This window comes from Papio anubis, chromosome 1 (assembly GCF_008728515.1).
Source record: "Papio anubis isolate 15944 chromosome 1, Panubis1.0, whole genome shotgun sequence".
NCBI lineage: Eukaryota > Metazoa > Chordata > Mammalia > Primates > Cercopithecidae > Papio > Papio anubis.
The window spans coordinates 44,562,000-44,578,898 of NC_044976.1; the positions used below are offsets into that span (position 1 = coordinate 44,562,000).

The following is a 16,899-nucleotide window of genomic DNA, read 5'->3' on the forward strand; positions in this document are numbered from 1 at the left end:
TTGGCCCCTCAGCCTTCTAGTCCTCTCTTCACTTCTTCATTCATTCACAGTAGACTCTGGGCTAATGTACCGGGGCCTTGGCAGACAGATTACAGGTTGTGAGCTGGAGGATGGCAGGGGCATGGCTGAGGGAGCAAGTGCCCCGTGCATATAGGGATCTGGTCAGGAGCAGCACGCCACAGGTGAAAAGGATGTTGGGAACTGCCCTCCTAGAGGGTTGGAAATGGGGATGGGAAGAGGAAGCACAGAGATGCTAAACATCCTACACCACATCGGGCAATTGCCCCAAGTGTCAGTAGTGTTCCCTTTGAGAAACTGGTGGGGGTAGTGAAGAGTTCCTGAAAGGTAACTTCAGGGAAGTGGTATTATCTTCTGTTTTAGGAAGATGACTCTGGCTGCAGTATAGAGAGGCTGGAGTGGAGTAGGATGAGGTAGTGCGGTGTGAACTAGAACAGCAACAGTGAGGAGGTAAGGAAGGAAAGGGTAGGAAGTTGGACATCTAGATTTGGGAGCCATCAGGCAGTAGAAGGCAATGAAAGCCACAAGAGATGAGGACTGTCCAGGGAACATACGCAGGATGAGGAAGAAGTCCTGAGTTACTGGCACTAGCTGAGGGGGTAGAGCCAGTGAAAAGAAGTTGAAGGTGGGGAATGAGATCCCGAATCAGGGAGAAGCCAGACCATCTAATTTTGTAATTCACCCTAAGATCAATGGAGACTTAGTAATTGTTTGCCACAGGTTCCGATTTGTATTTTGAAAAGATGCCTGGTTGCTATAATCAGAATGGATTTGAGGGGGACAAGAAGAAGGGGGGCCCTCCAGGATGAAGGATGCAGATGGTAGTGAAGCAGTGAACTTAGAAGTGGTGTTTTGATTGATACTTGGTGAAGGACTTTAGATATGAAGCAGAGGGCTATCGGGGATGATGACTGACTACATTTCTGACTTACATAACCAGATGAATTGTATTTCCATTCACCGAAATAAGAAACAAGGAAGAGAACCAGGGCTAAGTAGTTCAGTGCTGCATTCCATAAGCTAAATATGAAGTAGCTTCCAATAGAGGTCTGGGCAAGTGAAATAAACAGATGTAATTGGCCTAGAGATGGTGGGTGGATTCATGACTGTGGATAAAACTGCCAGGTAAAATGGCGTTAAGTGAGAATTGAAGGAATCCAGGAGATGTAAAAGAACAGTCAGATGTCAGAAGAATGTTAGATTAATGAGTTGTAATAAGACTCCATGAAGGAGCTTTCCATGGAGAGGATAGTTAACAGTGATGGTTATTGAAGGCATCAAGAAAAGCAGTTTCAAACAGTGGTGGAACCAGTACTGAAATACTTGAGATGAGGAAATAAGGATATTTAAGACAGCTCTTTCCAAAGGCTTGGCTTTGAAGAGGAGAAAAGAAATAAAGATGTATGGGATGATTGAGTAGGGATTGGGGGAGTAGAATGAGAACCAACCAACCATGTTTAAATATCAATGGAGATGATCCAGTTGAAGTAGAGAAAGAATTGATCTTAATCTTGGGAGATTCCTAAGGTGGAAGAAAATAGATTCCAAAATACATGTGGAGGGCTGGCTTTAGTTGGAGGCAACTATTGTAATTTAACAGGTGGGAGAGAGAATAGTTATATAGATGTAGATAAGGTTGTAGGTTTGGTGGTAGGAAGGTAAGGGAATTCATAGCCAATCATACTTTTTCTGCCAAGTAAACAAGTTTTTTTGTTTGTTTTTTTGAGATGGAGTCTCGCCCTGTTGCCCAGGCTGGAGTACAATGGTGCGGCCTTGGCCCACTGTAACCCCTGCATCCGGGGTTCAGGCAATTCTTATGCTTCAGCCTCCCGAGTAGCTGGGATTACAGGTGCATGCTACCACGCCCAGCTAATTTTTGTACTTTTAGTAGAGACGGGGTTTCACCATGTTGGTCAGGCTGTTCTCGAACTCCTGACCTCAGGTGATCCGCCTGCCTAGGCCTCCCAAAGTGCGGGGATTACAGGCATGAGCCACTACACCCAGCCCCAAGTAAACAAGTTTGAAGTGTCAGTGAGACACCCACCCAGGAGCCCAGTGGAAATATCCAGCCAGCAGGTAGGGTTCAGAAGAAAGAACTGGGAAGGAGATAGAAATCTGAGCATCCTAAACACAGACGTATGAACAACTCTGGGATCAGGAGAAATCCACAGTTCCTAGCAGTGGTCTTGGGATGCTGTGTAGCTAAAGTGTAGTGGGGAGAAAAGACATAGACAAGGTCACTTAGAACAGGCTGTTCCCTGCCCAATCTGACTTATTTGTAATTGACTACACATGGGTGGGGCCTGAGACATGGATGAGCGCTGCAATATCCTATGCAACAAGAGGTCATCACATGTTTGCTCATTCCATTCCCAGAATACAGGAAGCTCAACAGTGTGCCTTGGTAGGAGATGACAAGGGCCTGGGGCAACAAGGGGAGAGACTATAAAGCTGGGTCCATTTCCCCCTCCCCCAGAGTAGAATGTGGAAACACTTTTCATTCTGGGTAGAAATATGAGAACCAATAAACAGCTTATTAGTCAGGAGTGGGCAGTGAGGTGTGGAGGAAATGGCATTCAGTTTTAATTTTCTGAGTCAATATCTGAGACTCCCTGTGTCTGTGTTTGGTGGATGGGACTCTGGCATCATGCCTGGTCGCAGTGGATGTCCTCCCCTAGGAAGAAAAGAGCCTTTGGTTGCCCCAGTTCAGCCCAAGTACTAGTCTTTTGGCGCTTACTGGAGAGAAGGTTTGGAAGTTTCAAGGGCTGTTCAACACCTGAGTACTTTTCTCTCTTGACCCCCACTCTGCCCCCAGCCCACCCTTTCATAGCATGAAGACAAAAAATTACTTTATTGCAATGTGTTTATTGCATTACTGGAGCAAGTTGGCCAGACTGTCCCCTCTTGGGGAAGGTTATAAAACAAAAAGACCAATAAGTAACTCCTCTCGCCTTTCCCCCTACCCTCCCCCACAATTGCACAGCAATGTCTGAACACATCTGGTGACAAGAACAATTTGCAAAGTGGTCTAGGAACTACATATGAACTGTCCCATCACAAGACATACAATTGGCTTTCTTGGGAGTCAGATATTTTTACGTAAAAACTACATGAATTTTTTTTGGACTACATCGAAGACAACAGAATAAATTTTCACAAGTAACAGGGCACCAAAGTCACATGCTGGAATTTGTAAGGAAACGAGGTTGTTTGCCACAAGTGGCTGGAGCTAAAGCAGGGTTGAGCAGTTGGCCACAGAGGGCCCAAGCAGGCCCCCTATCTGGACCCTCTGGTTTCTGAGACCACTGAAGCCTCACAGAGGCCTACTCTGGGTTCTTAACTAGCAGCAGAGACCACCTTAGAAAACAGGAATTGCCCAGGTGCAATTCTCAGTTTCAGAGAATACATGGGGCTGATTCCTTGCAGCAAAAAGAGGAGACCTGTTGGAAGACACCACATTGGCTCTCAAAGCTTCTTCACAGCACATGAGGCCTAAAGTAAGTGGAGGTCCCATCAAGGCTTGGAGAGGGAGTGAAAGTGTTGGGAGGTCCTCATTCTTGGCCAGATCAGTGGTAAGGACACAGGCAGCCTATCCAGGCCTGAATCATGGCATGGCATCTATGGCCAGGTGGAGAGGGCACTGTTCTGTGATGAAAGCTTCACCTGAAAACGATGGGCCTAGTACCTGTGTCCAGCCAGTCCCAAGCTGCTTTCATGTCAGTAGCTGGGTTCTCCAGCCAGGGGTATAATGAGCCCCTCTGATCTTGGTCTCTCTTTGCCCTCTGCCTCATTGAAACTGCAGTTAAGATGCCAAAACAGATAGTCCCAGGGTCCAGATCATGGGACAGGAAACAGCACTAGATTCTCATGAAAGAGGCCAAGATCTCCTCTCAAGTCATGGGCGTAGAGATGCACCTTGCTACCCTATCCCCCTCTACACACCAGGCTCAGTGGGTAGTAGACTGGTCACTATGCCATTTCCACTGGCTCAGGGTCAAGCAAGTCATGTGGCAACTGGTCAGAAAAGATACTGTCAAACCTCTCAAATGACCCCTGGGTCTTAGATCCCACAAAACAATGAATTCAAGAACGAAAAACAAAAGAAAAAAAAATGAAGGAATGTAGGACTGAAAAAAAGCAGCCCTTCTCCACAAGCCAGCCCAAGTGTAGATAAAGATGGTACTTGGTCTCTCCCTGCACACCCTCTGTGTCTGCCCAAAAACGAGCAGACACACTGAATACTACAGTCATGTATCTGTATTTCCATTTTGGTATAAAAGACACTCAGAACACACTGAAATGTTAGTACCAGACAGGAGGGATTCCTTACACGTAATCTTGAGCATCCACCTGCTTCAGCAGGTTCAACACCAGGTGCAAAGCCATGCAGGTGTGCCCAGCAGCAATTAGCTTGGTATTACTCAGTAAAACTTTCAGTAAGATTTCAATCGACAGTTTGGGGAAGGGATGTGCTGGCTATTAGTTAAATTACTTTAGAGGGGGGTTCATTTGTCTCTGTCTCACCCAATCCTGAAACTGCAATGTAACCAAGAAAAAGCCAAAGATAAGCACTTCCCTTCCTATCCTCATCGCTAGTAACTGGAGGTTTCTCCAAATTTATAAATCTATGTCTACATCATGGTCCATATTTTAGATGCTGTCACGGAAATAAGTGCTCAGGTAAAGTTATATTTTTCTTTCACCCCCAAAACTAGAGCTTTCCTAGCTGTAACCTTATAAACCAAGAGGCAGGTACTGGTTTCTCTAGCTCAGCCAGGATGCCTGACTGCACAGCTTTGGGTTCAAACAGCTGACTCACTCTGAGCCTATTATGGTTTCGGGATTGGCTCAGAGGCAGCTGGACTCTATTTGTCAAATGAGTGTTGACTGATTGATGGGTGTGGGGCATGATGGGGGCAGGAATAGATGCCTGCCCCCACTCCATTTGCCTAGCTTCACTCAGCTGGAAGGCTTAAGCCACATGGAGCAGAAGATTCCTGGCCTAAAATCAAGGCCACTGGAGCATGAGGGCAGACTGCACATAGCCTTTATGGCAGGATCACAAAAAAAGGCAAAGAGAAAAGCTTCCAGATGGCTTCTGCTAACAGTCTAAACACTAAGCCATCTTCTCTCCCTGCAAAAGCTTCAGAAGCCACTGTCTGGAAGCACATGTGTAATGTGGTGTGACTCTCACCCGCACCACAGGGCCCCCGGGTCTGTGATTTACTGAGGCCCCTGACCACAGTCTGACTCCCCTCCTTAGCAACCTATAGCTCCCAAAACCCCGTCCAGCAAAGGAGGGGGAGATGAAGGGAAATTAAATCATGTTTACTATTTCTGCAGGGCCTTTAAACTTGGAAAGCACATATAATAATGTTGTTCTATATTGTTATTTGGTATATCAAGCCATCGAAAAGCACTGGATTGCACCTCTTCTTGACTCATACAAACAAGTTACAAAGATTTCAAACAATAGGTCATTCTTTAGGCTAAGGAAACACCACACAAGCACCAACTTCATTTTATGATTCAAAACTCACCATCCCCACAAAAAGAACGCTATTTCTCATCTCAGAGAAACAGGCAGGACAGAAGGGGTTACACTGACCAATTTTAGTGTTTGCTAAAACTCACAATTTCTAGTCTTTTTCTGTTCAAGTTTTGGTACAGAAGTATACATTCATCTATGAGTGCTACGTTTTTCCATCAAACATTGGTCTGGCAACAAACATTGTTTTGTTGGCTTCTGAACATAATACTTCTTTAGAGGGAGGGGCTGATGAGATGCTGAAGCCTAAATTATGTTGGTAAGAAATAAAGTACCTTCAGTTGAAGGTTTTTTTTTATCATCTTGGCTTAGATTGTTTGAATGAAATCCCAAGCCTTCCCATTTTCCTTTGGTTGTCTTTTTCATCAAATCCCATTCTATCACAAAACCAAAACAGCCTTCTTCGTGGGGGGAAGAGAGACTGCCAAAGCAAAACAGAACTCCCAGCAGAGCCATGCCCCTGCTGCACTCTCAAGAGTTAAGGATTTAAAAAAGACATGGCCTCTTCAGAGGCTTCCAAATACAACCCCACCCACTATAACCATCAAGCCTAACATTCTGTTGAGGGTGCCTGGCTAAACAAAACAAAAACCCCAATGAAATAGACTTTCAAAAAAACATCTGCTTCCAGCTTAGTATGTCAGTGCAGCGGCATGGCTGAGTCCTAGAGAACCTCAGGCCTCTAATGCCCCCATCCCGGCCGGCTGCTGCTCGGCCTCTCCACTTCACATTCACAGAATCACTTCTTGTGCAAAACAAGCAGTCTATGTAGAAAGAATGCCCTCATCGTAGTCTAATAAAAACTGTAGAAAAAAATGCCAGAGAACCACCTCTCTTCCCACTTCCTCTTTATCTGCACAGCGAGGGCATCTGTGCATGAACAGGGTAGGCAAGCCTGACATTGAGGGAGTCGTTGTGCTGAACCAAGGATGTCTGCTGGTAATGGAGCACTAGCTCCTTCAGAGAGCTGTACAGGTTGTAGGGCTCTGCAAAGCCATAGCCCCGAGCAGTGCTGTAGATCACACAGTGCTTCACTTCCCCATCAGCCCTGCAATGACACACCACAGAAGAAATGGTAAGGTAGGTAACGATAAAAAAGGGACGCTAAATGGCCAGAAGTCTGACAGCAACTGTTATGGAGATAAGTGTTTTTTGTTAACCAGGCAAAGCTTGTAAAATTGCGTCCCCATTCCCTACAGACTTGGCCACAGATACAGGCGTTAAAACAACCATAAATGTAAATGTTTCCTTTCTTTTTTTTTTTTTAGACAGGGTCTCGCTCTATCACCAAGGCTAGGGTACAGTGGCTTGATCACAGCTCACTGCAGCCTCAAACTCCTGGGCTCAAGTGATCCTCCCACCACAGCTTCCCAAGTAGCCGGGACTACAGGTGTGAGCCACATGCCCAGCTACTTTTTTATTTTTAGTAGAAATGGGGTCTTGCTATGTTGCCCAGGCAGGTCGTGAACTCCTGGGCTCAAGGAATCCTCCTGCCTTAGCCTACTAAAATGCTGGGATTACAGGTATGAGCCGCTGCGCCCAGCCAAGGGTAGTTTTTGATTAATCAGTTTATGTAAGGACTCCAACCAAGTCCTGAACCTACAGGCTGCCACCCAATAACCTGAGTGAGTGAGCAACTGGGCTTCCTGCCTTCCTTATTATTCTTAGAAGACCCAAAGTCTTACAAGAACCATCCTCACCTATATTTCCACTCAGATAACTGGAATAGCCCAAGTCAAGGAGAAATGAAATGTTGCAAGTAGTTCTATCTTTGGATAACAGTAATCCAATGCACTTTTCAACTCCTCCCCCATTTTCCAACCGTAAGACATCCCATTCATCTTTTTGAGGTCCATCTCAGATGCCTTTTCCACAAAACCTCCCAATCCACTCTTTCTCCACTAGAATTAACCCTTCCACATGTGCACAGCCTACTAATGATACTTATTTCACAGTGGTTCTATTCATCTTGGATATTTGGTGAAATGAAAAAACCCTGGTGCAATAGAAAAATGTGGGTTTTGAAACCACGTAAACTTGGATTCAAACTCTGACTCCATGACAGAAGTAGAGCGCTGCAAACAAGATGATCACATAAAGCACTGAGCAGTCTGTTAATATGAATGCCTCTCCTCTATCTTCTCCACTTTGCCCTCTAAGGGCACAATCACTTTGTCACTTTGTTTGCCTTCTGCCACATCCATCAGTAGCATCATCATCATCATATTAGTAGGTGACATTTACTTCTTATGTTAAAAGCATATTGTATGACATAGATTAGCTCATTTAATCCTCACAAAAACCCTAAAGTAGGTATTATCCTTATTTTACAGATAAGGAAACTGGGCAAAGACTAAGTAATTTACCCAAGGTGACCCAGCTAGTAAGCAGTAGAGCCAGGAGCTGAACCCAGTATATCTGGCACCATCGTAACTCTTTTCTAAGTGTGGCTTTTGTCAATGAAGATGTTTGCCTTCTTAAGGAATATATTCCACACTCAGGCAAAAATCTGACCAAGGCACAGTTAGTTATCCCCAAAATTTCACTTTCCATTACAAGGAAAATGGGCTTTTCTCAAAAGAGTCACATGATTATCTTACGGAAAACACGTCCACATTTCCTATCACTACATCAACAGAATAATATATAATTTAAATTTTTAGATAGAGTTTTCCTTCTGAAGTAAAAACAGTTCTATTTAATCAAGCCTTTCCTAATCTGACACTGGAGACCATACTAGGTGTATAGGATACTACTCAAGAATTAAGTGATTTTTTTTTTTTTTCCAATTTAAGATCTCACATTACCTTTCACAGATACCTGAAATCCAACAGCAATACTGCAGGACCTAATCTACTTACCATGTAAATTAAAACTCCAGGATAATTTCAGATATCATTTCTCATAAAGCTGGGTTTTTTTGTACTAATAGTTATGGTCCAAGCCATGGGTCCTCGTTACTGTACATTAACTAATTTCATCTGAATTTTACAAGGGGTTGATTTCATATTAATTAATGCAAAAGATTTCAAAAGGCTATATCCCCAGAGAAGACTTACACCACAGAGCAAGCATAGCATCCTTTCTTGCTACTCTCACGAATTAAGAATGCACCATCAGGTTTCCCATAAAGCAAGTCCTCTGCTTGTACTCGATTGATATCCTCAACAAACCAGGTTTTCTCATCATAGTGGGGCAGGTTTTCATCTTCCTCATTGATAAAATAGTTCCTAAAAATTAAATGTTAATTGTTATTCTAACAAGTTACTTCTATCTAAAAGCAAATTCATAAATAAAACACTCTTCTAAATCTTTAAACCACAAATGACAAAGCAAAATTGCAATTAGTTGGGTGTTAGCTTCATTACTTGCTATGGTGCATAAAGCACAGAATTCATGTTTCATCCAATAAGCTGAAATATGAACATCTGAATAACAGTGCTTTTACATCCAGATTTTGAGTAGCTATACTCAAAGTAGCTTATACATCCAGATTTTGAGTTCAGAGGCAGGTCTCTAAACTCCAGTGCCTATAGGGTACTTTCAGGCAATTCAATTCAATTCAAAAGAGAGTCAAAGTTCTAGATTCAATGTCCTCAAGTGACAATGACAACCAATATTTACCATGTATAAACAAGGCGCATGTCTTATATTGACAACAAAGCCCTCTGACCAAAAGGTCTAGAGAGAACTTACTCATCAGCATCCTCATTCTTAATTCCCAGCCAGGCATTCAGGCGTTTCTGTCTCACCCCTTTGTGATTGAGCCATCTGCCAGAGGAAAGACACCAGTGTCAGTATCTATGCAAACTCTGACTGGACAAAGTAGGTATGTCTGAGCCGACTAAACTTCTAGAGTGTAGGCACCTCTTGTTTTTCCTAATCCCACAAAGAGTGGGCAAAGATTTCTCAAAATAGTCTCTCATTACTTTTCTTTCAACTACTATCAAGATGAACTGATCTTTTCTGGAAAAAGGCAGAAACATAAAGGGCTACTTGAAATTAGGCCCTTCACTTTTCATTTTTCTTTTCTGGAAGATGTGCCACCACAAGCACATATATACTCGCACTCACAGTGGGACATTTGTTTCTGAAAACATTAGTTAGGTGAGCATGGTGTCATGTTGGCAATCTCCACTAAGCCTGAGAACCCACTTTCCGTGTGACCTACTGAATTGAGTTTAATATTTCAACTAAAAACTTCAAGATCTATTTTTGCATTTAAGCAGGCCACAAGAAATTCAGGGTGGCAATCTGAGTAATTAATGAGTGAACTTCATTACCAAGAAAATCACAGTATCCAGGCTGGGCTCAGTGGTTCATGCCTGTAATCCCAGCACTCTGGGAGGCCAAGGCAGGTGGATCACCTGAGGTCAGGAGTTCAAGACCAGCCTGGCCAACATAATCAAACCCCATTTCTACTAAAAATACAAAAATTAGCCAGGTGTGGTAGTGCATGCCTGTAATCCCAGCTACTAGGAGGCTGAGGCAGGAGAATTAAGCTTGAAACCAGGGGGCAGAGGCTGTAGTGAGCTGAGATTGCACCACTGCCCTCCAGCGTGGGTGACAGAGCGAGACTCGATCTCAAAAAAAAAAAAAAAAGAAAGAAAAGAAAATCGTAGTATCTCTTAAAATGTACCAGTATTTTAGATGTAAAATGAGGTAGACCAGCACATTTTGTTCCTTTCAGATGGCCAACAGTCTAAAACTAGGGTGGAGAAGTGGAAAGCACCTTCATTCATCATTACCCACCAAGCAAGGCTCCTATCATTCAGGTTTTATCATACACACCATCCCCTCAGGGAGGATGACCCTAACTGTCCCAACTAAGGCAGTCCCCGGTCACTCTCTACACTTTACCTTGTTTTATCATCTTCATAGCACTTAGTTAAAATCCATTATTTTATATTTTTGTTTGGTTGGTTGGTTTTGTTTTTTTTTGTTTTGTTTTGTTTTTTTGTTTTTTTTGAGATGGAGTCTCGCTCTGTTACCTAGGCTGGAATGCAATGGCACGATCTCGGCTCACTGCAGCCTCCGTCTCCAGGGTTCAAGCAATTCTCTCACCTCTGCCTCTGCAGCTGGGACTACAGGCATGCGCCACCACGCCCAGCTAATTTTCGTATTTTTAGTAGAGACAGGGTTTCACCAGGTTGGTCAGGTTGGTCTCGAACTCCTGACCTCAGGTGATCCGCCCACCTTGGCCTCCCAAAGTGCTGGGATTACAGGCGTGAGCCACTGTGCCAGGCCTATTTTATATTTGTATTTGTTTGTCTGTCTCCCCAATAAAATGTAAGCTGCTGTAATGAAAGGAGTCTGTCCTGTTTGTGGCTATGTTACCAATTATTAAAACAGCACATGCACATAGATATTCAACTGTCAGTAAATATTTGCTGGTGGGCTGCTTTTAACAAAATCTTCACAACTCCAGGATCATCCTCTATCTCTCTCTGGCCCCAAGTACACAAGATAACTTGGCATCACACCTAATTTTAAAGTTCTGTTAGACAGATTTCACAGTCTTTCTCAGTAAGACTTGCCCTTTAGTTAACTTGGATTTCATTTTTTATGCTTAGGGAAACTGGAAAATAGATAATATGTGATCTTGATACAACTGATTTAGTAACAAGCCCCCTCCCCCACACCATGTCTGTCATCAAAATATCCAGATGCCCTCCTCTAAGCATTCTTATCACCCAAAGTTTTCTATCCTCAAAGAAACTGACCTTCTCTTTATCAAAGAAATAAGCACACTGGGTAAAAAGGCGTGAATTGAATTAATGTACCACATTTTCTCTTGAATCCCCATTTTCTTTTACCCACCAACCTCTTTAAACTGAGCCTCTCTTTCGGTCACACACAGTGTTAGGAACCCATTTCCTAGCACTTTCCTAATGAAAAAAAAAAGAAGAAAAAGAAAAATTGCTTTTGCTCCACCCTCCATTCATGATGGTGCCTACCTTCTGACTTAGGCAGCTTTTCCAATCTCCCAAAAGTCCATTTCAAAGACTTATCTAGTTCTGAGTCCTTACAAACCTATTAACAATGCCAGGAGCTGATTAGATTTTAAAAACCATTTTCAAAAACCTCTAATAACTTTAGCAAATATGTTAATTCACATTTAATGTTATTGAATACTGCACTGATCACAAATAATGCAATAAATTCTACAGGAAAAATCTAAGGAAAACATTCAAAGACCTAACATCCAGTTCTGATTCTGTTAGTGTGGTAACTGGGTTGTAAAACCAATTAGATTTTTAGAAAGGATACTATATATACGTATTTTTTGGCATGGTCTTGGACCCATCTCTCTTTGGCGCAGCTATTTCTTCTAAAAAAAAAAAAAAAAAAAAAAAGGGAAAACACTACTTCCACAGATTACATCAAAGTAATCTTAAGAAATACAAGACAGAAAAAATATCTGGTGTTAGCATATCTTTTCCTAGCCCTACCCCAGCAAGTAAGGGAAAAAATATGTATTATATACACTTTAAGACGAAGAGAGCTTGTGTTTCAGTCTAAGACAAAAGGATTAAGCTGGGAAAACCCTGAGAGAGAAGGACAGGAAAAACGACTTTAAAGCTGACGCCGTGGTCCTGGAAGAAAGCAGAAGCTTGTCTAGAGCCTCGCTGAAGTAGAAAATGGGGTGACAGAAAACAGTGCCTCATGCACAGGCCATCCTGGATGGAGAATGAGCTTTTACGATGCAGCATCTGTTGGTGGCCAGTGATGAGATTACTGTGAAGGACACCTTGGAATTTTCAGCAGTCAAGAGGGAGGCACAAAAGACCTTGTGCTCCTCTAATTTTCTGACACTACTTCAGGATGACATTCTTATATGATCCAAGTGTCAGTCTGTGTAGGAGGTAGGAATGATAACAGAGATTAAATATTTTTAATGTAACCAGGCCAGTGGGAGCTTGAAATAGATTTATTTATTTATTTATTTATTTTAAATGAGGAATGTGGCTGGGCACAGTGGTTCATGCCTGTAATCCCAGCACTTTGGGAGGCCAAGGCAGGTGGATCACCTGAGATCAGGAGTTCAAGACCAGGCTGGCTAACACGGTGAAACCCCGTTCCTATTAAAAATATAAAAAATTAGCCGGGCGTGGTGGGGCATGCCTGTAATCCCAGCTACTCGGGAGGCTGATGCAGGAGAACCACTTGAACCTGGAAGGCAGAGGTTGCAGTGAGCCGAGATCGCACCATTGCACTCCAGCCTCGGTAACAAGAGTGAAACTCTGTCTCCCAAAAAAAAAAAAAAAAAAAAAGGAATGAAACTTGTCTTCCACCAAATTTTATGGACAGACATATTCTCTACATAAAAAAACAAAGTGGGATAATGTATACAATACTTTAAAAAGAAAAATCACTTATAAAAATTTAGTTATCAGAAATATATTGAAGAATGAGGCCAGGTGCGGTGGCTCCATGCCTGTAATCCCAGCACTTTGGGAGGCTGAGGCAGGTGGATCATCTGAGGTCAGGAGTTTGAGACCAGCCTGGCCAACATGGTGAAACCCCATCTCTACTAAAAATACAAAAATTAGTTGGAGGTGGTGGTGTACACCTATAATCCCAGCTACTCAGGAGGCTGAGGCAGGAGAATTGCTTGAACCCAGAAGGCAGAGGTTGCAGTGAGCCAAGATCGCACCACTGCACTCCAGTTTGGGCAACAAGAGCAAAAATCCATCTCAAAAAAAAAAGAAATAAAGAATGATTCATTACTTTAAGAAACCCAAATTATCACTACTGGTGTGAATGTAAAATAGTGCAACCACTACGCAAAACAGTCTGGGCAGTTGTTCAGTGAAACACAGATAATTACCATATGATTCAGGAATTTCACTCCTCAGCATATACCCATGAGAAATGAAAATACATACCCATTCAAAAACCTGTATATAAATGTTCACAGCAGCATTACTGAAATAGCCAAAAGGACAGAAACAACCCAAATGTCCACCAACTGGTGATGATTAAACAAAATGTGGTATAACTATATAACAGACTATTATTTGGCCATAAAAAGGAATGAAATACTGATATATGCTACAACGCAGACAAACTTTGAAAACACCATGCTAAGTGAAAGAAGCCAGTCACAAAAGAGTACATTTTACATTATTTTCATTCATATGAAATGTCCAGAATAGACAAATCCATAGAGACAGAAAGTAGATTAGCAGTTGTTTAGGGCTAGATGCAAGGGGTAATAGGGATGAGAAGTAAAGGGTGCAGGGTTTTTTTTAAGGTGATGAAAATGTTCTAAAATATTTGGTGATGACTGTAAATACCTGTGAACATACTAAAAGCACTGAATAATACACTTTAAATGGGTGAACTGTATGGGATGTAAACTGTATCTCAATAAAGCTGTAAAAACAAAAAATAAAACCAGAACACACCACCCTCCTTTTTTTTTCTATTTATTTATTTTTTATTATTATACTTTAAGTTCTAGGGTACATGTGCACAACATGCAGGTTTGTTACATATGTATACATGTGCCATGTTAGTGTGCTGCACCCATTAACTCGTCATTTACATTAGGAATATCTCCTAATGCTATCCCTCCTCCCTCCCCCTTCCCCACAATAGGCCCCGTGTGTGATGTTCCCCTTCCTGTGTCCAAGTGATCTCATTGTTCAATTCCCACCTATGAGAGAAAATGCGGTGTTTGGTTTTCTGTTCTTGCGACAATTTGCTGAGAATGATGGTTTCCAGCTTCATCCATGTCTCTACAAAGGAAACAAACTCATCCTTTTTTATGGCTGCATAGTATTCCATGGTGTATATGTGCCACATTTTCTTAATCCAGTCTGTCACTGATAGGCATTTGGGTTGATTCCAAGTCTTTGCTATTGTGAATAGTGCTGCAATAAACATACGTGTGCATGTGTCTTTATAGCAGTATGATTTATAATCCTTTGGGTATATACCCAGTAATGGGATGGCAGGGTCAAATGGTATTTCTAGTTCTAGATCCTTGAGGAATCGCCACACTGTTTTCCACAATGGTTGAACTAGTTTATAGTCCCACCAACAGTGTAAAAATGTTCCTATTTCTCCACATCTTCTCCAGCACCTGTTGTTTCCTGATTTTTTAATGATTGCCATTCTAACTGGTGTGAGATGGTATCTCATTGTGGTTTTTTCCTTTTTTTTTTTTTTTTTTTTAATACGGAGTCTCATTGTGTTGCCCATGCTAGAGTGCAGCGGGGTGATCTCAGATCACTGCAACCTCCACTTCCCAGGTTCAAGCAATTCTGCCTCAGGCTTCTGACTAGCTGGGATTACAGGCATGTGCCACCATGCCTGACTAATTTTTATATTTTTAGTAGAGACAGGGTTTCACTATCTTGGCCAGGCTGGTCTCGAACTCCTGACCTCAGGTGATCCACCTGCCTCGGCCTCCCAAAGTGCTGGGATTACAGGTGTGAGTCACTGCACCCGGCCACATAGAACTCCTTTATCTGCAAACTCCCCTAGTACATATATTACTCAAAACTCATCTTTTCCCTAAGCAGAATATGCATTTAAAAAACCCTCATCATTATGTACCTATATTGTTATGGCCGTTATTCTTTATTTTAAATTTATGAATTTTGATTTATGAATACTGCAGTCCCTGCTTATCCATGGGGAATAGTTCTAAGACAACCAAATAGATGCCTGAAACTACAGAAAGTACTAAACCCTATATATACTGTTTTTCCCTATACATACATACCTGTGATCATTTAATTTATAAATTAAGCACAGTAAGGGATTAACAATAACTAATAATAAAAGAGAAAAATATAACAATATGCTGGAATAAAAGTGATGTGAATGTGGTCTCTCTCAAAATGTGTTATTGTGCTGTATTCACCTATCCAGACTGTGGCTGACTGGGGATACCTGAACACATGGAAAGCAAAACCACAGTAAGCAAAGCCATGGACCAAGGGGTCTACAGTACCAAAAAAGGTAAATGGTAATCATGAAAGCTAGCCTTAAACTCATGAGGAAAAAGAATTGCATATTAACAACAAAATTCCTTTTTTTGAAAGGAAATTTTTTAAAAAACTGATACCTAAGAAATGTTTAACGTATTTATTGAGTTATAATACACATAAAGCACATTAATCTTAAGTGTACGGATGATAAATTTTAACCTATGTATAAACCCATGGAACCCCACTCATATCAAGATTCAGAACATTTCTAGAACCGTTAAAGGTTCCTCATCCCATTTTCCCATCAAAATCCTCACCATAAATAATCACTGTTTTTAATTCTATCATCATAGATAGGTTTAACCTATTCTTGAGCTTCCAATAAATGGAATTATATAATTTTTTTTCTATATTTAAGCAATGAAATTCTGTATTTAAACCCTCAAGAATATCTTACTAGCAGTACACCTAGATCTCGGCAGACAATCACATAGAATCCTTGTGGGCTATGCAGTGGCCAGTCAGGGAAATGACCACATCCAAAGAGGGCTTAAAGAACTGATGACAATCTTGAGCTAGGTATCACAGAATCCCAATCCATTCCTTTAAAACAGGACCAGAGAGAGATCATACTCAGCATCATGTAGCAACGCTAATATGAGACACATATTTTACTACAGTCTCCTTCAGTACTGACAACATAAATTCCAGTATTAGAATAGATCGAGTCCACCAAGCCCAGAGACAATTCTCTGTTAGAAACATCAAAGCATGGACTATGGGACACTAAACTATTCTCCTGGAAGCGGCCCTTCCAAAAGAGGTAATGGCTGTCTGTGTCTCCCTACACTTGAGTTGTCCTTACTTGTAGGTCATGAATTTGTCATCCATGATGTTATCTAAACTCTTTTATATTTGTTGTTGTTGTTGTGTTATTGTTTTGTTTTTTGTGTTTTTTTTTTTTGGTGTGTATGGTTTTTTGTTGTTGTTGTCTTTTTGTTGTTGTTGTTTTCTTTCTTTCTTCTGTATTTAGTTTATACAACCCATTAAAGAAACTTCCAAGGTCTGGTTTGTCACCTGCTACAGTCTGAATGTTAGTATCTTCCCAAAATTCATAGGTGGAAAATCTAACCCTCAAGGTGATGGTATTTGGAGGTGAGGACTTTGGGAGGTGATTAGGTCATAAAGGCAGAGCCCTCAGGAATGGGATTAGTGCCCTTATAAAAGAGGCCTGATAGAGACCCCTTGCTCCTTCTACCAGGACATAGGTAGAAGGCACCATCTATGAACCAGAAAGCAGATCCTCACCCCTCACCAGACACCAAATCTGCCAGTGCCTTGAGTTTGGACTTCCTAGTCTCTAGAAGAGAAATTCATGGTGTTTACAAG

The 16,899-nt window shown here is 41.8% G+C and overlaps 1 protein-coding gene across 3 annotated transcripts in view; it reads right to left on the reverse strand.

Moving 5' to 3' along the window:
* Positions 1–2,863: 2,863 nt before the first annotated feature.
* Positions 2,864–16,899, reverse strand: part of PIK3R3 (phosphoinositide-3-kinase regulatory subunit 3) — a 95,770-nt gene continuing 81,734 nt past the window's right edge. For all 3 annotated transcript variants that reach the window (XM_017961107.3, XM_017961117.3, XM_017961119.3), the window contains 3 exons: positions 9,263–9,337; positions 8,626–8,796; positions 2,864–6,614 (listed from right to left, as the gene is read on the reverse strand). In XM_017961107.3, the coding sequence (XP_017816596.1) occupies positions 6,416–6,614; positions 8,626–8,796; positions 9,263–9,337 (445 nt within the window). In that variant the 3' untranslated portion in view covers positions 2,864–6,415. The remainder of the gene's footprint in view (positions 6,615–8,625; positions 8,797–9,262; positions 9,338–16,899) is intronic.